The 22,719-nt window shown below is 42.1% G+C and overlaps 1 protein-coding gene across 3 annotated transcripts in view; it reads right to left on the bottom strand.

The window, feature by feature from the left end:
* CBFA2T2 (CBFA2/RUNX1 partner transcriptional co-repressor 2) overlaps positions 1-12,133 on the bottom strand; it is a 141,470-nt gene extending 129,337 nt beyond the window's left edge. The window contains exon 1 of one of the 3 annotated variants that reach the window (XM_043883182.1): positions 11,996-12,133. Coding sequence is in view for 2 of the 3 variants with exons in the window: in XM_043883181.1 (XP_043739116.1) it covers positions 11,939-11,972 (34 nt within the window). In the remaining variant the exon portion in view is untranslated. Of the gene's footprint in view, positions 1-11,938 lie in introns of all 3 variants that reach the window. The other 2 variants (XM_043883181.1, XM_043883180.1) reach the window with 2 other exon arrangements.
* Positions 12,134-22,719: the final 10,586 nt, after the last annotated feature.

Genomic DNA, 22,719 nt, shown 5'->3' with positions numbered 1-22,719 from the left:
GGAAAAAGGAATAGTTAAGTATCACAATATTTATGCTCAGTTTGGTTCAGTATTTGCTTAAGAAATTTTAGCTAAACCACCTAACAACTGCTGGGTTAAACCTCTCTGAGGAGGTTTTACAAGGATACCCTGTTTTCAGAGAAACCATTCTCTCTCTTTAATTATTAGTTTAATTATTTTGACAGTGCTCACTCCAGTAGTCACTACTACTTGACTTTCATTCACTACCACCTACTTCCTTCCAATGCTCTCCCCATTCCAAAACTTCAAAAAAGGTAACCTACAGTTCTCACCTACAAATATATCTGAGAAATGAGCACACTAAAATTCCTTATTCGGAATTTCAAAGGCAAACCACTCAGTAGCAAATCACTCTGCCTTTTTCACAAGAAAAAAATATTTAAAATTTCACTATGTGTCAAAACCAACCAGTCATATATATATATATACATATATACACACACACATATACATCAAATTTCTGTAAGTTGAATTACATCTTAAATCACTGAGAAGTTATCCCAAAGTAACTTTTGAGTCCAGTATACTGGCCACATACCCTCAGACTAAAGACAAAAAAACTATAAACAAAGAGGTGGCAAGAATACACAGAAAAACTGTAAAAAAAAGATCTTCACGACCCAGATAACCACAATGGTGTGATCACTCACCTAGAGCCAGACATCCTGGAGTGCAAAGTCAAGTGGCCTTAGGAAGCAGCACTACGAACAAAGCTAGTGGAGGTGATGGAATTCCAGTTGAGCTATTTCAAATCCTGAAAGAGGACGCCGTGAAAGTGCTGCACTCAATATGCCAGCAAATTTAGAAAACTCAGCAGTGGCCACAGGACTGGAAAAGGTCAGTTTTCATTCCAATCCCAAAGAAAGGCAATGCCAAAGAATGCTAAAATTACTGCACAATTGCACTCATCTCACACGCTAGTAAAGTAATGCTCAAAATTCTCCAAGCCAGGCTTCAGCAATACGTGAACTGTGAACTTCCAGATTTTCAAGCTAGTTTTAGAAAAGGTAGAGGAACCAGAGATCAAATTGGCAACATCCGTTGGAGTATAGAAAAAACAAGAGAGTTCCAGAAAAACATCTATTTCTGCTTTATTGACTATGCCAAAGCCTTTGACTGTGTGGATCACAATAAACTGGAAAATTCTGAAAGAGATGGGAATACCAGACTACCTGACCTGCCTCTTGAGAAACCTGTATGCAGGTCAGGAAGCAACAGTTAGAACTGGACATGGAACAACAGACTGGTTCCAAATAGGAAAAGGAATACGTCAAGGCTGTATATTGTCACCCTGCTTATTTAACTTATATGCAGAGTACATCATGAGAAACACTGGGCTGGAGGAAGTACAAACTGGAATCAAGACTGCCAGGAGAAATATCAATAACCTCAGATATGCAGATGACACCACCCTTATGGCAGAAAGGGAAGAAGAGCCTCTTGATGAAAGTGAAAGAGGAGAGTGGAAAAAGTTGGCTTAAAGCTCAACATTCAGAAAACTAAGATCATGGCATCCGGTCCCATCACTTCATGGCAAATAGATGGGGAAACAGTGGAAACAGTGGCTGACTTTATTTTTCTGGACTCCAAAATCACTGCAGATGGTGATTGCAGCCATGAAATTAAAAGACACTTACCCCTCAGAAGGAAAGTTATAACCAACCTAGACAGCATATTAAAAAGCAGAGACATTACTTTGTCAACAAAGGTCTGTCTAGTCAAGGCTATGGTTTTTCCAGTGGTCATGTATGGATGTGAGAGTTGGACTATAAAGAAAGCTGATGGAGAAGGAAATGGCAACCCACTCCAGTATTCTTGCCTGGAAAAGTCCATGAACAGAGGAGCCTGGCGGGCTGCAGTCCATGGGGTTACATGACTGAGCATGTGTGCATGAGGGTGGAGGGAGATGGGTTGGTAGCAATAAAGTGGTAGAACTAAAAAAAAAAAAAAAGAAAGCAAGCTGAGCACCGAAGACTCGAGAGTCCCTTGGACTGCAAGGAGATCCAACCAGTCCATCCTAAAGGAGATCAGTCCTGGGTGTTCATTGGAAGGACTGATGTTGAAAATAAAACTCCAATATTTTGGCCACCTGATGCGAAGAGCTGACTCATTTGAAAAGACCCTGATGCTGGGAAAGATTGAGGGCAGGAGGAGAAGGGGACGACAGAGGATGAGATGGTTGGATGGCATCACCGACTCGATGGAGATGGGTTTGGGTGAACTTCGGGAGTTGGTGATGGACAGGGAGGCCCGGTGTCCTGCAGTTCATGGGGTCGCAAAGGGTCGGACACGACTGAGCGACTGAACTGAACTGAAACTGATTTCATAGTAATGTGGGTTAGCAATCTTGGAGCTATTTTCAGTATATTCTAGGTTTGGACAAATAAATATATTATGCATTATGTGAGTTGGGTTTACAATCCCTAGGTAAGACAAGGGGCTTAAAAATACAGGAAAAAAATATGATAAAGTCTAAATAAACTTTGTGGTATTGGAGGTGTTAGTCTGAACACACAATTCTGAAACCAAGTTCCCTTATCAAGTTTATGATCAATCTCTCTATCCAAAACTTTATTCCCTCTCTTGTACACTCTGACCTCAAGCCTGTGCTAACTGAACACTAATCAACAAGAGTCAGATGACTAAAACTGCTATTGCTGATAACATCATTAAGCAACTAAAATTGTTATTATGGACATGATCATTAACGTACAAACTCAGGTTGCTTCTCCAGCGCAAGATGAGTGGTCCCAGAGCCATAGACCACTATGGATGGAGAATCGTAAACTAGAGACATCCTGACTTCCCAAAACTACAAATAAGAAATGTTACAGTAACGTCACAGGACAATTAGTCCTAGCCTCTTTTCTTCCTGTAAAACATAACCCTAACTCAAAGACCAGGTGGGTTTGAAATCCTTACTTTACTGCAAACTCCCATTGTCAAGAGTTTCGCTTTCAGTACTGTGGGCACAGGAGCCCTTTGCTCAGTTTCAGTTTTTATTATATTTAGATAAAAACAGAAATAAACTTAGATACATGTATGTGTATATACACATAGATTTCTAAGCTCTGCCCATTGAAAGGATCTGAAAGCAATGACAACCCATAGCAATGAGCATACATAGCAACTAGATCTTGATTTCTAAATAATTTTCTCCACTAACAGAAATTAGGAGAGAAACATCTTAGAGAAATAGCTGATTCCAAAGTTCAGGTAGGAAGATAAGCCTGGAACATCTTTTTTGTGCCAAAAAGGAAGTGGTTCAAGAATGTAAGGAACTTGTCAAAAGCTAGCCTGAAGGGGTTCCCACTACCAAATCTGGGACAATGTGAAAATCACAAAAAATAATGATGGTAACAGATTATGACCTACTGCATAAAATAAGAATCCATATTAATACATACAAATAAAGGTAAGAAAATGCTCTCCTGCAGAATATTAACCAATAAGCAAAGAATAAAACTGATAAGCTGAAAAGAATAAAACTGATAAGCAAAAAATAAAAACTGATAGCACAGTTCTGTAAAACGAAAGCACAACTATCATAGTAATAACTGACTCAGGCAAACATCATCAATAGATGCTACCACTACCGGATAGAAGTTTGATGAAAACAAGGTATTTACACGGACTCAGTATCTCCCATAGTATTACTAATTAAAAAGGAAAACATTAAACTCTATAGTGGAAAAACCTGACAGACATCATCTTAAATAAGTGATCAAAGTTAACATCATCAGTACTGAACAAATGGATATCAAATGCTTCCTGATATGATGCAATGAGGATATAACATTACTCTGCAATATTCCCATCAAAATGCATAATCTGAATCTATTCATACGGAAGGCAAATTCAAATTGAGAGACACTCTATAAAATAAATGGCCTATACCATTCAAAAAAGACAAGATCATGAAAGATAAGGCTGAAGTGTTCTTTCAAACTGGAGATCAAACAAATATTTTATGCAGATCCTGGATTGGATCCTAGATTAGAAAAATTTTTCCCTATAAAAAACACTGAAACAAATGGCAAAATTTGAGTCAAGTCAGTATATTAGATAATAACATTATAACCAATCTGTATTTCCTGATTTTGGAAAGAACACTGTTGTGGTTACATAAGAGAATGTCTTAGTTTACTGAAAATATACATTATCATATTTAGGGTAAAGAAGCATCATATTTGTAACTTACTCTAGCTTCAAAAATTAATATGCATATATAAAAATATAGGGTGGAGAAGGAAATGGCAACCCACTCCAGTATTCTTGCCTGGAAAAGTCCATGGACAGAGGAGCCTGGAGGGCTGCAGTCCATGGTGTTACATGACCGAGCATGTGTGCATGAGGGTGGAGGGAGATGGGTTGGTAGCAATAAAGTGGTAGAACTAAAAAAAAGAAAAAAGAAAAAAAAAAAATAAAAAAATAAAAAAAAATAAAAAAAAGAAAAAAGAAAAAAAGGGACCTCCCTGGTGGTCCAGTGGTTAAGAACCCACCTTCCAGTACAAGGGATGCTGGTTCAATGCCTGGTAAGGGAACTAAGATCCCGCACGCTTTGGGGCCACCAAGCCCCCAAGGCGCAACTGCTGAGCCCATGAGCAACTGCTGAGCCCATGGGTCACAACTACAGAGAAGCCCTTAAGGAGGAGCTTATGAAAACTTGAGCTCCTAAGCTCCTGGCGGTTCCAGGCAGCTAGTGAATGAATGCCAGAAGAGCTAAGACAATCATCTCCTCTTTCCCACCTCTCAGAACAACCTGCCTCTTCTAAGCCACTGCTACTTTTAATTTAGGCCATTAAGACTTGCTTTCTGCCAGCCTCTGCCCTGTAAGACTGATGTGACTTCTCAAGAGAGAAACAAAATGAATCATAATCACTTTCTCAATATTAAGGACAAAGAAATACTGCCACATTTTTGGTGGAAAAAAATATCACTAGTGTTTTAACTTCTATGGGAGATGGGAGAGGGAGAGGATGGTGGTAAAGAGACAGTAAACCAGCTAAAGACTATGTGAAATAGAGGAAATGGTGATTTTGATTGGTGAAGCTCTAGGGATATAAGGTAACAATGAATAAATCTGTGCTATTTGAATGTCTGTTCTCATGTGGCTTCAAAAATTAAAAGCAGGCAGGACCTCTGCATTGAGATGGCTAAGTTAACAGAGGAATAAGGGAAACATCTGTATGAGAGGAAAAGGTCAAAGCAGTGTGTCAAGGGAACTCTGCTATGCCTGGTATTAACATTTCACTTGAGTTGCTGGAGAGGTCAGATTACATGTTTGTCGCCATCAGCTAATTTAATTGAAAGGTCTAGCCAACTCCAAAGCTATCAATTCAGACAGAAGGATACCTGCTCTGAGTACCTCTGAGTTTTACTTTGATTTCTGCATTTAATTACAGGAATATAAAATAGAGGGGCAGAACCATATTTTAAAGAGCCACATTCCAAAGTAAAGGTTCACTGCATAGTCTATATACTATATTTGATGAGCCATATTTGACAGCTCCTCACAGGGCCATGCAAAATTAGCATGGACATTTCTTGGGCTTTTGATGTTCACTGCCATCATGTGCTTCACTGCTAAAATCGGGAAACATATGGGATGAATTGGTAAAGGCTGCTGAGAGTTTCTGTTGCCTTTTTGTTTTCTGTTTTTAATTCATGGCTAAGGCCAATTCAGAATACCTCTAAACAAGACCAAGATCTAATACAGCACTCTTTAAACCATATCCATTCCCAGGATATTTTTAAATAAGAAAAGATGTTAGGGAAAGAAAGGTGTTGAAGAAAAATGATGGGAAATCAAGTATCTTCAGGGAACACTGGGATCCTTGGGAACATATGTCTAAAAACCTATAGTTTAGCTAGTGAAAAGAAGAAGCCACATGGTAGAGAGTGAAAAATGTGGGTTTTGGACTCAGATCTCAGTGAATTCAGTATCAGGACTGAACTAAGTGTGAATAGTGTGTCTGCTACTGGTTAACTGTGTGACCTAGGGGAATTTATCTAACTTCTCTGAGACTTATTTTCTCATCTGTAAAACAGAGATACTAACTCCCTCTCAAGGATGTTTTAAGAATTACATGAGATAACATACGTGAAAGGGGGTTGGTTCCCAGGTGGCGCAGTGGTAAAGACTGGCCTGCCAATGCAGGTGACATAGGTGGCTTGGGTTTGATCCTGTGTTGGGAAAATCACTTGGAGTAGGAAATGGCAACCCGCTCTAGTATTCTTGCCATAGAAAATTCCATGGACAGAGGAGTCTGGTGGGCTACAGTCCACGGGTTCAAAAAGAGTTGGACACAACTTAGTACAACATACATGAAGAGTGCCCAGCAGAAAATCTAGCAAAGACTTTTTTTTTTTTTTTAAAGAATTCAACTGGACTTAAAAGTCAGATTCAGTTGACATATCTGCTATAGACTCATTTTACAAGTTTAATTTATGATACCCCAACTGCTATAATTTCAGATAGCCTCAAGGCCTTGGAGAGGCCTGAGACAAAAACCAGAGACAGAGGCAAAAGTTACTTAACCAGCCATAATAAAACCCAGAGACAGACTCTGTCACATGTAAATATACTAGCTCATATTGCACATGGGGCCAGTCAATACAGCACCAGAAAGGCTCCTCTCCTCTTTTGTAATTTTACTAAAGCAGAAACAATAACTAGGGGAGATATTCTCCCTCAGCCTTTAAACTTTCAGGGATTTTAAGTAAATCTTTACAATTGAATGATCACTTTCTATGAAGTTCAAAACAGTACTCTAAAAGTAAGAACTGAGGCTAAAACCAGCAGGTAAGAAATCTTACTTCCCCATCTTTCCTCCTGTTTTCCTTACCCTGGAGGAAGTATGAACTCAGGGAATTAACTCATCTTTATCCAAGTGCTACATGCATCCACTGTACTCTTATTTAAACCATTTTTCCGGTCTAAAAGCTTTCAGCAGCTACCTTAATGTTAAGAAGTCAGGCTCTGTAGTCACAAGAGATTTAGATTTTAAACTGTTCATCTATTAGCTCTATGTATTTCCAGGTGGCACTAGTGGTAAAGAACCCACCTGCCAATGCAGGTACATGTAAGGGACGTGGGTTCGATCTCTGGGTAAGGAAGATCCCCTTTAGTAGGAAACAGCAACCCACTCCAGTATTCTTGCCTAGAGAATCCCATGGACAGAGGAGCTTGGCAGGCTAGTTCATAGGGCTGCACAGAGTCCTATGCATAGGACAGCTGCATAGGCTGCTGTCCGACTATTCAGTCGGACATTACTGAATAGACTTAGCATGCACAGATGATATCTGAGTCAATTTCCTAGTTTATAAAAGAGGATATATAACTAAAAGTAAAGGATTAAAAGGCAAAAGGTGGCCCAAAATAAACATTCAATATTAGTCATCATAATTATTAGGCAAGAGTTAACCTCATCTATAGATCAAATAAACAAACAACTGAGTCTCAGAGGTGGAATAACTTCCCAGAAGAATGGAACCTCAAACCCAAAGTCTGCCTCCAAATTCTGTTTTTTCCATTATGCCAAACAACCTAACTCATGTATGAAAGTGGAAGTTTCTCAGTTGTGTCCAACTCTTTGGGACCCTATGGCCTATACAGTCCATGGAATTCTCCAGGCCCGAATTCCGGAGTGGGTAGCCTTCTCTAGGGCATCTTCCCAACCCAGGGATTGAACCCATGTCTCCCACACTGCAGGCAGATTCCTTACCAGCTGAGCCACAAGGGAAGCCCCAGAATACTGGAGTGGGTAGCCTATCCCTTCTCCAGTGGATCTTCCCGACCCAGGAATTGAACCGGGGTCTCCAGCATTGCAGGCGAATTCTTTACCAACTGAGCTCTCAGGGAAGCCCTATCTCATGTCTATCCCTGTCGTTTTAAATAGGCTACCAACTGCAATTTAACTAGTCTTTATTGTGTGGTCACAGGTTATGGGTGTTTTTAATTTTATTCCATTTTTTCTTTTTCAAATCCTAATAGTTTGGGAGGAAAACTGACTGAACACACAGCAGGTGATGACCAGGTGAAAAGACGAGACCCAGTTTCTCCTTGTCAGTATCCTTAACTGTAGTAGCCTCTCTCCTCTCCAAGTGCATTTGCTGCTTTTAAATCTGCTACGATCTGAGCTCGAATAAGTACCCTAGGACTAGTGAGAGTACCTCTGAGCCTGAAGAACAAAGGAAATACAAACTTTCCAAACCAGAAGGAGCGAGTCACGCATGTAGGGAGAATTACTTTCAGAAGAATAACAAGGGACACAGCTAGACAGAGACAACACTCATAGGAAGGGAGCAGGATAATTGAATTCCATATCCTCAGATGGGAAGAAAGCCAGCTGATGCAGTCTAAGTCCACCAGCTTCACAGGGTGGGAAAGGATGGCGCGTGGACCTAGAGGAGCCAACAGAAGGGACCTAATTCTACCGGAGAAGCCTTCCTGCCGAACCTTCACATCTCTTCTTCCATCCTAATGGCTAAGTGCCAGATAAGGAAAGATTTACTGAATGTGACAGTTCTCTTTTGAAGAGTAATGCTTATCCACCATAAAATATTTATGGGTGAGTTTTTCACTGAGTATGGTCATTTATCATCCCACTTGTAACTGTTCAGAAATCTTTTAATTCAAGAATTTACGTATCTTTCTCCACATTTATGGATTTTGCGCTTACCTACTAGGCAAATTAAGTCACAATAACGCACATACTATCACAACCCTCAAGAAACTTAATACTTAGGAGTTTGCACTCATATCTTAAGATATCTTAAGAAGACAGAATGAGTGCCACCAGAGAGGAAAGAGCTTGGCTGTGAAAAGTTCTAAGACAGGTTTCTTTGCCATCCAGCCCCTGGCAGGCATAACTTCAGCCAGAACTCACTGTTATCTATTAACAAGGTTTCCCACAGGTCCAGATCTGGAGAACCACTCACCAAGCCCTCAACAGCCCACAGTTTCCACTCTATACCCTCAGCCAATAAGGTTCATGCCTCATCTTCCTGGAAAGTCCCTCTCCTTCCAAATGTCACCTCCTTACCTGAACCTTACTTGGACCCTCAAAGAACAATTACAATGTGTCTACTCTGCACTCCCAAAGCCTTTAAGAACTTAAAGCACTTTATCATTATCCATGTATTTGTGCAGGACCTACTAGATTAGGGCTTCCCTGGTGGCTCAGACAGTAAAGAATCCGCCTGCAATGTGGGAGACCTGGGTTCAATCCCTGGGTTGGGAAGATCCCCTGGAGAAGGGAAAGGCTACCCACTCCAGTATTCTGGCCTGGAGAGTTCCATGGACTATACAGTCCATGGGGTCACAAAGAGTTGAACACAACTGAGCGACTTTCACGTCACTTCACTTCTACTAGATTGTGAGATTCCAAGTCATCTGTATCCTTAGCCACTAACAGCACTCAAAATAGTATGTCAGGCCCAGTGTAAGTATTCTACATATATTAACATTACATTCTACTAATATGTACACCACAATAAGTCATCACAGTAAAACTGAAAACGAGATGACAGGAACTCTCTTCTCAATTTTACAAGTGAGGAAAATTAAGTGCACAGAAAGGTTAAGTAGTGCTGAAAGTCTCAAAGCTAGTAAGGACTGGACCCCAGGATTTCAATCTAGGCATAACTTCAGAACTGAATGTCAATAGACACCATGGGTTGAGGGGAAGGTCGGACTACAAGATCAATGGTCTCCACCACAGGGAGCACAGTTATTATTCACACACTGGGGTATGGAAAGCCAAATACTGGCACTTCTACTTATATTTCAGTTCATCCTTTTGTAAAATGTCTATTTTTGCACATGTTATAAAATGTACATAATAGACAGTACAGTCAACACTGTAATTGTAACTTAAACATTCATATAATGTGTGTGCATACTCAACCATATTTACTGATACAAAGAACATTAAAACCATTTGAGGCCACTATTCTAGACCATTTCCCCCAGGGACTCAGTTCCTCCATTCTCTCTGCCTAGCACTTCAGTTAAAAAACATTAGCCAAAAAAAAAAAAAAAAAAAGATTAGCCAATCAAGACTATAGGTGAACTTCAGAGAGGTAAGAGTTTGCTCTTATTTATATTTGGAAGCCCTATATCAGCACAAGGACCGGGTGCTTAGCAGATGGTCAATGTTGAACCTAACTGCATCACGAGAACCTCACTTTAAAAAATTCTCTTCAGGAAAAAAAAAAGAGTCTCTCGACATTTTAATGCAACTTATAAATACTTCCAGATTTAAAAAAAAAAACATACTAAGCACATTGCCTAAAGATGTTATATAGAATTCTCCTAGGAACACTACAAACAAACAAAAAACAAACCTTAGTTACATAATAGAACCAAAATATTGTACTTTAGGGCTTATTTTAAACAGAAAACTGAATAAAAGAGATCTGGGCATTAAAAAAAAATCTAAGTTTATATTAAAGGTCCTTTCACTATACAGAGATAGTGTAACTTTGCCAGACCTAAAGGTCACCTCTGTTGGTCTCTCCCAAGTTAAACTCCAAGAGGAATAGATTAAACTTTCCAAAGCAGCAACTGCAGACTTGACTATGAAGAGGCATTAACTGGGTCCACCTACCTACTCTGCATTTCTTCAGTCCAACATTTAATGGGAATCAAACAAAGAAGAAAGGCTGTGTAAAGCCCCCCTTTTATGAGAGGAAGAACCTAGCCTCTGAGGCTAAATCCACAAGGTTCCTCCTGTCCTCAGCTTCATCCTCTGCACAATGGGCATACACAAATACTTAACTCTTATCTATGTTACCAGGATTAAATGAGAGAAAACATGCAAAATGGACTTATCTGTTTCCTCATTGAACGTGTCTCTCTCCCTTCCCCCAACTAAAACTCAAAGCTTGAGTTTGGTTTATCTAGTTTGTTGCTATATTCCCAGGGCCAAAATGGTACCTTTTATTTAATAAATGATTTAATAAATGCTAAATGAATAGAATGCAAAATGCCTGCTGCTCAAAAAATGTTGGCTATTATGGCTATTACTGCTAACAAGAAACAATGAAAATTTTATTGTTAAGAGACCCACACCTCCTCGAAAGATCTCACATTTCTAGGAGGTAAAGTAGATAAATGCTGAAAAGGAGAAATGGAGCTAAGAAAAACAACTGGATCATAAAGCAGGACTAACCTAAAATAAAATTAAAATCTCAAATAAATACACCAATCAGAGCTGAATTTCGAGCTTTCCCGAGTGAGGTTCACCCTGGATGAGGTTTAACAGCGATTACAATAATGACAGTTTTCACGCCTGTGTGTGCCAGAGCCCATGTCAAGCCTCCTATGTGGCCTCACAAAACCCTGAACCGGGGTGGGGAAGGGCTGGAGATGTTCTTCTCGCCTTCATTTTGCAGAAGGGGTAACTGAGGTTCAGAGACCCAAGGTCACCGCCTGTAAGCGGAGAAGCCGCAATGTGAACCCCAGCAGTCGGACCCCCGAGCCTGCACTCAACAGGCCCCTCAGAGGGGCCATCCTCGCCTCTTCCACCATCCGCCACACAACCCTCGAAATTGGATGTGTGTAATATTTCTCCAGGGCCGGACTTAGTGGCCCCGGCGCCAGGAGAACAAAACAATCCTTGTCCGCCGGCAAGTTAGATGGACGCCGGCCCGGCCGGGGCTCCGAGGCCGCGGTGCCCAGAGACTCGCGCACACCACGAGCTCCGAGCTCTCGAGCGGTGCAGGAGGCGCCTGGGCAGCCCTGGGAGCTCGGGAAGGCCCGGCCCGCCGGGTGACCTTGGATCTGCCGCCCTTCTTGGGGCCTCAGTTTACCAGCCTGGCCTCGCGCCGGGGGCCTCCCGGGAGCTCGCGCCTGTGCAGCCGCAGGCCTTCACACGCCCCCCTTGGCCGCCCGCTTTCCCGCCCCGCTTACGCTGGAAGGCGGCCGCTCCAGGGACGCCCACCATCGCCCAGCGCCGCTGCCGCGCACCTCTCCTCCACTCGCGACCCGGGTCCCCTGCAGGCACCGCTGAGGGACCTGTAGCCGCCAAGCTTGCCGACCCCAGAGTCGCTGCTGCCTCCGTCTCCGCCGCCGTTAGGCCGCGCGCAGCCCCGCCCCCCAGTTGGCCCCGCCCCGCCCGCCGGGCACGCCCCCGCAGCGCGTTCTCGCCCGCCAGACCAACGCACGCGGAAGCCTGGCCCCTAGACCGACTCCCACTAAACCCCGCCTCCTGACCTGCTCCGCCCCTTCCGCGCGAACTATTACCCTATCCCGGCTCACCCTGCTTCTCAGTCCCGCCCCCCCTGCGTCACTCGCGCCCATCACGTGCAAGGTCCACTCTTCAGGCTTAGAGATTCCAGCTGTGGCCAAGGCAACTGCCAGAACCCAGAGGCGGAGCCTTAGGGGGCGGAGCTTGGGGGGAGGGCGCAGTGCCTCACCTGAGTTCTCCAGGTTAAGGTCCTTTCGCCTTTGCGCCTGTCTTTAGGCAACTCACTTCTTCCGACAGTGTTCCAATATTTAAAATGTCATGATCATAATGTTAATAACTGTTACCTGTTACCGAGCTATTTTTATACACTCCATCCCGTTAATCCTTACAATGAGCAAGAGAAGTAGTATTATTTATTCCCCCTTTTCTGTACATGCGGATACGGCTTGCCCACCAACCAGGTTGCTCACTAGGTACAGTTAACAGAGATGGGATTGGAAGCTAGGAACTTGTGACTTCAGACCCAGTACTTTGAGCTACTCTGAAGTATTCTACCTCCCAAAGTCTCTAAATTAAAACAAGAGATTAAAATTTCCAAACTCCTCTATGTACAGATACCAAAAGCAAAGTTCTTTTAACTATACTTGTCTTTTACAAGCAAAAGACTGAGATAAAATAGTTGCAACATACTCAACAAAAAAATCAATATTCAAAATAAAGAGCTCCTTACAACCAATAAGAAAAGTAAGATAATTTAATAGAAAAATGGACAAAGAATAAATAGACAATGCACAGAAAAGAAAATCTGAAAAAGTAATAAACATTTTTAAAAGATGCTCAGTCTTTCTAATAATCAGGACAGCATCAAACAATGAGTTGCCATATTTCATGCATTAGATTATAAATTCCACTGTGGGTCTCCATCCCAAAGAAATACTAGCTCATGTGCACAAAAAGTTGTGTAAGAAAGAAGGTTATGCCAGAATTATTTACGACAACAAAAAGTGGAATTGACTCAAATGTCCAATATGGAAAACTAGTAAAACAAACTATGGAGAATAATAGGCAACATTTAAAAAGTAGGTAGATCTACTTGTAATAAAGGGTTGCCAAGACATACTTGTTAACTGAAAAAGCAAATTCAAGTTCCATATAGTTATTCTTTTGCTTTACTTCCAAGTTTTGGATAATTGGATAATTTTTCTTAACACCTACATACTATGTACACTCTAAAATTGTGCTAAATCTAAGCCCACATGCCAGAGCCAGACAAAGTGGATATAAATTATAGCTCCATACTTACCAGCTATATAGACCTGGACAAGTCATCCTACATTTCTAAGCCTAGGCAAGTAATTCACAATAGTACCTAGCTTGAAAGATGGTTGCATGAAAAGTACAATGCCTGGTACATTTTTTAAATGTTACACTTATTATTATATGCACTTTTCTTTTTTTGTAGTTGTTGTTAATCTCTTTTTCCTCCCAGTACCGAGCCTCTACCCTTCATGCCTGGAAGTTGTTAACACAAAGTAGGTGCTCAAAAAAAGTCTTGCTGATGCATTCTATTACCATTTGAATCCTGCCATATACTGCCTTGCCTTGTCTTGGCACTTAACTATTTGGAATATAATAATTGAGCAACATTTGAAGTATTTTTATGATGTAGATATTTAAGACATTTTTGCTGAATTAAAGGAAAATTCATCAAAAGGAACTAAGTAGGGACAATAATTAACCTGCCTAAGACCACATACTATGAAGCGGTTGCCTGGTCAAAGAGGCTAAACATAGAATTTTCTGCCACAATATCACATTCAAGCTGATAAGTATGAATTTATTTATTAAACATGTAGTGAGAAACTAGCCCATAACTCAGTGGTTCTCAGGGTGGGCTACTGTCAAAATCATTTGGAAATGAGAAACTGATTTAGAAACACATACTCATAGGCCCTGCTGATCAGGAAGGCCCCCAGGTCTGGAACCACAAGAGCTCCCCTCCAGAGGTAGAAGGAAAGGAAAGGGGCTTCTGCTTCTTTCCAAGGCTATCCACTCCAGTATTCTCGGGCTTCCCTTGTGGCTCAGCTCAGTAAAGAATCCACCTGCAATGCGGGAGACCTGGGTTCGATCCCTGGGTTGGGAAGATCCCCTGAAGAAGGGAAAAGTCACCCACTCCAGTATTCTGGCCTGGAGAATTCCATGGACTATACAACACGACTGAGCAACTTTCACTTCTTCCCAAAGTCTTGTCTGTCCTTGCCAAGTCAAATCTGGCTTACTTCTGTGACAGCATCTCCATTGCTCTCAGGCTGGCCAGAAAGAATGTGAGTCCCATTATGTACCAGGTCTCTAGCCTCACCTCACCTCTGGGAGCCCCCTTCCTCCCTCCACACTACCAACCCCCACTTTACTCCTATACACCCGTTAGGTATCAGCTCATCTTGTACTTCCTCAGAGAAACCCTCCAGACCTGTCAGACCTCCCAGTGTCCACTCCTGTAGTACTATGCAGCTCTTCTTCATAGCACAGAACCCATTTGTCATTTTGCATTTATTTTTCCCATTCTTGGATTACTATCCATCTTCCTCTATAGACCTCAAGCTCCATAAAAATATCCTTTTTGTTGTTTACCACTATGTGTCCAGTGTCTGGGACAGAGATGGCCCTCTGTAAATACCTGTTAAATAAATAAGGGACATATTAAAGTGGAGGTAGGCACAGGCATCTGTGAGAGTACAAAGAGTCTTTCTAGTCAGCCCCCTTGAAACCCTTCCCCAACACATGCCCTTGGGAGTCATAAAAGCATTGTCAGGAAAAGAGAGAATCAATGCATTCACTAAATAAATATTTATAAAAGAGAAGACATCTGGAAAATTCCCAACCACTTGAAAACTAAAATATATAGTACTTCTGAATAACCAGTGGGTCAAAGAAGTCACAGAAAAATTAGTAAGTATTTACGATGCAAAAATCCTCAACAAAATATTACCAAATTTTATTCTACAATATACAAAAAGGATACTATATCATGGTCAAATTGGAATTATCCTGGAAATTTGAAGCTGATTTAAAAACTTATGTTTACACAAAAACTAAAAACTGGAAATCTAAGTGTTCCTCACCTAGTGAATGGATAAACTATGGTACAATCATCATTCAAGCAAACATTATTCAGCATTAAAAGAGACACATTTCTGGTAGGCACAACAGCATGAATGAGGGGAAGGGGTAGTGGAGGGATGGACTAAGTGTTCAGGGTTAGTAGATGCAAACTGTTATATATAGAATGGATAAACAAGGTCCTACTGTATAGTACAGGGAACTATATTCAATATTTTGTGATAAACCATAATGGAGAAGAATATTTTAAAAATGTATAGGAACTTCTCTGGTGGTCCGGTGGTCCACGCTTCCACTGCAGGGGTCACGAATTCCATCCCTAGTTGGGGAACTTAGATCCTGTACGCTGCAAAGAAGATCAAAGATCTGAGAGTCCATGTGCTGAAACAAAGGCCTGGCACAGCCAAATAAGTAAATGTTAAAAAATAAAAGTGAAACCATTGAAGTGCAAGGTACATACACAGCAAAATGCACAAATCTCAAGCATACACGTTGATGAATTGTTTCAGGCTTAACACCCTGTAACCACCGCTTATATCAAGATAAAGTTCATTTCTACCACCCTAGAAGGCTCTGTGGAGAAGGCCACGGCACCCCACTCCAGTACTCTTGCCTGGAAAATCCCATGGACGGAGGAGCCTGGTGGGCTGTGGTCCATGGGGCTGCTAAGAGTCGAACACGACTGAGCGACTTCACTTTCACTTTTCACTTTCTCACTTGGAGAAGGAAATGGCAACCCACTCCAGTGTTCTTGCCTGGAGAATCCCAGGGACAGCGGAGCCTGGTGGGCTGCCGTCTACGGGGTTGAACAGAGTCGGACACAACTGAAGTGGCTTAGCAGTAGCAGTAGCAGAAGGCTCTGTAATGTCCCTTTTCAGTGAATACTCCACCCAGAGATTATCACTATTCTATCACTTTAGCTATATGATTGTTTTTTAACAGCTTTATTGAGATATGATTCATATACCATACAGTCACCCATTTAAAGAGCATAATTCAATGGTTTCAGTATATTCACAGTTGTACAACCATCACCAAAACCTAGCTTTGAACATTTTCATCACCTCAAAGAGACACACCCCCATACTTAATAACAGTCACTTCCCATCCTGCACTCTCCAGCTCTTATGATTGCTCTTTTAAAAAATCAACTTTCTGGGGGACTTCCCTGGTCGTCCAGTGTCTAGAATTTGCCTTGCAATGCAGGGGACACAGGTTCAATCACTGATCAGGAGCTAAGATTCCACATGCTGCTGAGCAACTAAGCCTGCAAGCTGCAACTAGAGAGCCCATGAGCAGCAAGGAGAGATCCCACAAAAGAAAATGAAGATCCCATAACTAAGACCTGCCACAGCCAAATGAATTAAAAAAAAAAAATCAACTTTCTGGGACTTCTCTGGCAGTTCAGTGGTTAAGACTCTGCCTCCATTTTAGGGTGCAGGAGTCCAATCCCTGGCCAGGGAACTAAGATCATGAAAACAAAACTGAGCGGTTGAATCTCCTTGCAATCCAAGGGACTCTCAAGAGTCTTCTCCAACACCACAGTTCAAAAGCATCAATTCTTTGGTGCTCAGCTTTCTTTATAGTCCAACTATCACATCCATACATGACTACCGAAAAAAACCATGACTTTGACTTGATGGACTTTCGCCGGAAAAGTAATGTCTCTACTTTTTAATATTCTGTCTAGGTTGGTCATAGCTTTTCTTCCAAGAAGCAAGCATCTTTTAGTTTCACGGCTGTAGTCATCATCTGCAGTGATTTTGGAACCCAAGAAAATAAAGTCTGTCACTGTTTCCATTTTTTTCCCATCTATTTGCCATGAAGTGATGGGACCAGATGCCATGATCTCAGTTTTCTGAATGTTGAGTTTTAAGCCAGCTTTTTCACTCTCCTCTTTCACTTTCATCTAGAAGCTCTTTAGTTCCTCTTGGCTTTCGGCCATAAAGGTGGTATCATCTGCATATCTGAGGTTATTGATATTTCTTCCAGAAATCTTGATTCCAGATTGTGCTTCATCCAGACTGGTACATTTTGCATGATGTACTCTGCATATAAGTTAAATAAGCAGGGTGAAAATATACTGCCTTGATGTATTCCTTTCCTGATTTGTAACCAGTCTGTTGTTCCATATCCAGTTCTAACTGTTGCTTCTTGACCTGCTTACAGATTTCTCAGGAGGCAGGTCAGGTGGTCTGGTATTTCCATCTTTTGAAGAGTTTTCCAGTTTATTGTGATCCACACAGTCAAAGGCTTTGGCATAGGCAATAAAGCAGAAGTAGATGTTTTTCTGGAACTCTCTTGCTTTTTCTATAATCCAGCAGATGTTGGCAATTCGATCTCTGGTTCCTCTGCCTTTTCAAAATCTAGCTTGAACATCTGGAAGTTCTCAGTTCATGCACTGTTGAAACCTGGCTTGGAGAATTTTGAGCATTACTTTGCTAGTGTGTGAGATCAGGGCAATTGTGCGGTAGTTTGAACATTCTTTGGCATTGCCTTTCTTTGGGATTGGAATGAAAACTGACCTTTTCCATTCCTGTGGCCGCTGCTGAGTTTTCTAAATTTGCTGGCATATTGAGTGCAGCACTTTCACAGCATCATCTTTTAGGATTTGAAATAGCTCTACTGGAATTCCATCACCTCCACTAGCTTTGTTCATAGTGATGCTTCCTAAAACTCACTTGACTTTGCACTCCAGGATGTCTGGCTCTAGGTGAGTGATCACACCATTGTGGTTAAGGGGGTCATGAAGATCTTTTTTGTATAGTTTTTCTTTGTATTCTTGCCACCTCTCCTTTATATCTTCTGTTTCTGTTAGGTCCATACCGTTTCTGTCCTTTATTGTGCTCATCTTTGCATGAAATATTCCCTTGGTATCTCTAATTTTCTTGAAGAGATCTTTAGTCTTTCCCATTCTATTATTTTCCTCTATTTCTTTGCACTGATCACTTATTAGGAAGGCTTTTTTTATCTCTCCTTGCTGTTCCTTGGAACTCTGCATTCATATAGGCATATCTTTCCTTTTCTCCTTTGCCTTTCATTTATGTACAATGAACCACACCAATTTCAAGGGCCCAATTTGATGAATTTTGACAGTTGTACATACCCGTGAAATCACTGGTACTATCAAGGTACAGAACACTTTTACCACCCCTCTATGGTTCCTCCTGTTTCTCTGCAATCCATCCTTCCATCTGCACATGGGCCCAGGGAACAATTTGTCTGCTCTCTGTCACTATGCATTTGTTTACATTTTCTAGAATTGCATGTGAATGGACTCAAGCAGCATGTACTCTCCTGTCTGGCTTCTTTCACCCAACATTAGAATTATGAGAGTCATCTGTGTTGTATCTATCAGTAATTTGCCTTCCTTTTTATAACCAGTTATTCCATTGTTTGAGATACACTACAATCTACCATTTTTGAAAATAAAACTTGTTGAAGACCTGGGCAGCTCTGGCTTCGAACATATAGATTCCTTAAGCTCTATTTGGTTTTATAGATCATTCTTGCTTAGTTCAGGGTTTAGTGTGTATGTATGTTGAAGGTTGAGAAGAGAGGCCTTCTTTGAACAGATCAGAGCCACAAAACATCAGCATCCTTCTGTTACCTAAGGCCTATAGGGACGTAAGAAATGGGGGTTCAATCCTTGGGTTGGGAAGATCCCCTGGAGGAGGATGGCATGGCAATCCACTCCAGTATTCTTGCCTGGAGAATCCCATGGACAGAGAGCCTGGTGGGCTACAGTTCAAAGGGTCACAAAGCGTTGGACACGACTCAAGTGATTTAACACAGGGTCAAGAACATTAACGTGTTAAGAGGCTGAGAGAAGTGCTTTAGAAACTGAATTTCAGCTCAGTTTGCAAGAGCTCCATTTTCCAGTCAAGAGAACTGAGACTTAAATTAAGAGACTTACCATAACATTTGCCTGAGTCAGAAGCTAAGTCTCAAGTGACAGAATTGAATTCTGACTTTCACAACCTTCAAAAGGAATCATAGACTCAATAGACCTAAAGAATTGCTGGGGACCGTGTTTCTTGTCCAAATCAAATGAATTATTCTTTTTTAATTGGTGACAAGGAAGATGAAGATGGGTGGCAGAGAGAAGTGTTCGCTGCCTGCCATCTGCCCTGACCATGCCCTTCCACTAACACAGGATAAACACAAGTCCTGGCCAGATGACAGTCAATGAGGGGAAGCAATTTAAAGGTATATGATCCTTGTTGGGTAAACAGGAGTCTGAAATGCTCATGGTGCTTTAGAAAGCCTATCTATACACCAGAGAAATACCTAACATGGCTGGGAGTTTTCTAATAAGCAAAGTTTTTTCTCCTTTGGAGGCTGAAGAACCTAAGAGCTCCCTGAGGGAGAGATGAACAAGACAAGTTATATCATTAAAATTCACTATTGTTTATGAGTGAGGAGGAAGTGAGCAAACTCAAGGTGAGGAATTTGAATACTACATAACACGGTCAGGAAGAAAAGGAAAACCACTCAATTCTCAACACTGAGAATTAAATTGTTCTCACCATTTCACTGTACAGTCTTTTCAGACCTGCTGTTAATGCGTTCTGCATCCAGCCTTTTTTCACTATTATCTTTTTTTTTCTATTTGTATTTTTTCATGTCACTATCAGCATTTTTTCATGTCACTAGAAACTACTCATTAACATTCTTTGATGGTCTCATAATATTCTTCTTGTGGTAGAATCCAATTTTTTCAATGACAAATTATTCCTATTGAACACCACTGTGTATTAGCTTTTTCTCTTTTTTGATTCTTAAAGTAGGTTTTTCAGAGTGGAATTATTGGATCAAATAATAGCAGGATTTTCAATCTTACCAAATCATTTTTTCCACCAGTAGGGTTTGAGCATGCTCATCTAGCAATGGGTATTTTACAGCATTTCCAAATTTGTAGATGAAACTGTGGTCGATTGCTAATGGCCAATATCCATTCCCGAGAGTGAGTAAATCCCCAAGACTCAGAAGTGCCCAATAGAAGTAGATGCTACCCCAAACCAGTGCACCTCCTGCCCAGCAGGCAATGAGAGAAAGGCTTGCTCCTGTCAACGTCCACAACCAATCCCCATTCCATTGACATCACCAGTAAATGCCCCTGAGTCCATGCCTTCCTCTTTATACTTGCTTCCACTGTCCAGGGTGGACAGTGGAAAACTTCTTTTCTTTTTTTTAAAGTTTTTATTATTTACTTTTGGTTGTGCTGGGTCTTCATTGCTGTGCATGGACTTCTCACTGCTGTGCTTCTCTTGTGGCTTAGGGGATCCAGAACTCAGTCGGGCTCAGTAGCTGTGTCGCCTGGGCTTAATTGCCCTGCTGCACGTGGCATCTTCCTGGACCAGGGCTTGAACCCACATTCTCTGCACTGGTGGGTGGATTCTTTTTTTTTGGTGGGTGGATTCTTAACCACTGGACCACCGGGACAGTCCTCTCATCACTTCTTTATTTATTTTGGTCTCTTTTTAGACATTTTATTAGGAACTGCATCATACCTATAGAAACGCACACTGCATTAGCATGGTTTCTAGCCCAGAGCGTGTTTCCTTCTTTCGTACATTGAACACTGACTTTGTGCCAAGCATTGTCCTGAGCACTGGGGTTACTGCAGTGAAGAAGACAGAGAAGGTGAGAAGGAGTCAAATTCAAGGTATATTTTGAAGGTAGAGCCAACAGTATTTGCTGATGGCTTCTTTGTGGGTGTGATTAGTCAGTCATTGTGTTCAACTGTTTTGCAATCCCATGGACTGTAGCCCACCAGGTTCCTCTGTCCATGGGTTTTCTCACGCAAGAATACTGGAGTGGGTTGCCAGTTCCTTCTCAGGGGATTTTCGCAATTCAGGGATCATCTCTGGTGTCTCCTGCATTACAGGCCGATTCTTTACCACTTGCGCCACCTGGGAAGCCAGGGTTCCTTTGTAGGGTGGTGGAAAGAGAAGGATCAAGGTTGATTTGAAGGTTTGGGCTGGGACAGCTGAAAGGATGGGGCAGCCGTTGCCTAAGCTGGAGACAGCTATAAAATGAACAGACACGTCCTGGAGACAAAAGTGGGTTCAGTTTTAGGGATGTTGATTTGGAGATGACAATTGACAGTCACATCAAGATTTATCAGGCTGGCCCAGAAGTTCGTTTGGGTTTTTCAATAAGCTGGGATGGAAACCCGAAGGAACTTTTGGGCCAACCCAATACATTTCTTGCTATGGTTCTTAAACCCCCGGGACCACAACGGATGCACCTAGTTTGAAATAGTCTGAATGTGACCTATTTACGCCTTTCAGTAAGGTGCAGCTGAGCTGTGCGTGGAGAGGTTGCAAATCTTCCCCTCCCCCTGCACTCCAGGCCTCCCATCTGGCACACCTTCCTCAGGTGTCAGCTGTGCTGGAAACTGCTCATCCGAGGCTCTGATCTGTTGTGTGACCTTAAACCACCTCTGGGAGATGGTGAGGATGGAAACCCGGAACCTCCCCTCCCTCATCGACATCCGGGCTCATGGAGGCTCCTGCTGGTGGCCGGCACAGGGCTGGGTGCAGCTGTTTGCTTTACCACAAGGACAATTTGCGCCCACCCCCTCGGTGCTCCAGGGCACAGCTCCACACCTGTTCTCCACCCTCTATCCCAGGTGCTGAGAACAATAGAACACCCACTCACCAAGGTCATTGCCTTGATGGGGGCAGGGAGAAAGACTGCGGAAGAGAGAGCCCTCTTGGGGAAAGGGAGAAACACTCAGGAGAGCTAGAGGGCCTGAATCAGCACAGTCTAATCTACCTTTCTTTGCTAATGAGGATGTTTAATATCTGTGCTGCTCAAGACGACAGTCACCAGAACACGAGGCTAGTGAGACTGAGGAACTAAAGTTCCAATTTAATTTAATTGTTGTTCAGTCGCTCAGCCGTGTCCAACTCTTTGTGACCTCATGACCTCACGTCAGGCTTCCCTGTCCTTTACAATCTCCCAAAGTTTGTCCAAAGTCATGGCCATTGAATCGGAGATGCCTTCCAACCATCTCATCCTGTTGTTCGCTTCTCTGGCCTTCAATTTACCTGTAATTGTAATTTAATTGTGTTAGTTGCTCAGTCGTGTCTGACTCTTTGGGACCCCATGGGCTGTAGCCCGTCAGGCTCCTCTATCCATGACATTCTCCAGGCAAGGTTGCCAGTTCCGTTCTCCAGGGGAGCTTTCTGACCCAGGAATTGAACCAGCATCTCTTATGTCTCCTGCATTGCAGGTAGATTCTTTACCGCTTGTTTAACTTTAAATAGCCACCCATGCCTAGTGGCTGTCTTATGGAACGGCATCAGTTTTAACAGTTGGCTCTGGAAGACATGAGGGTGCTACTCTGTTTAAGTAGTAACAGTTGGGACTTTCC

The sequence above is a fragment of the Cervus elaphus genome, chromosome 23 (genome assembly GCF_910594005.1).
Source record: "Cervus elaphus chromosome 23, mCerEla1.1, whole genome shotgun sequence".
In the NCBI taxonomy this organism is placed as follows: Eukaryota; Metazoa; Chordata; class Mammalia; order Artiodactyla; family Cervidae; genus Cervus; species Cervus elaphus.
This window is presented reverse-complemented; position numbering and strand designations above follow the sequence as displayed.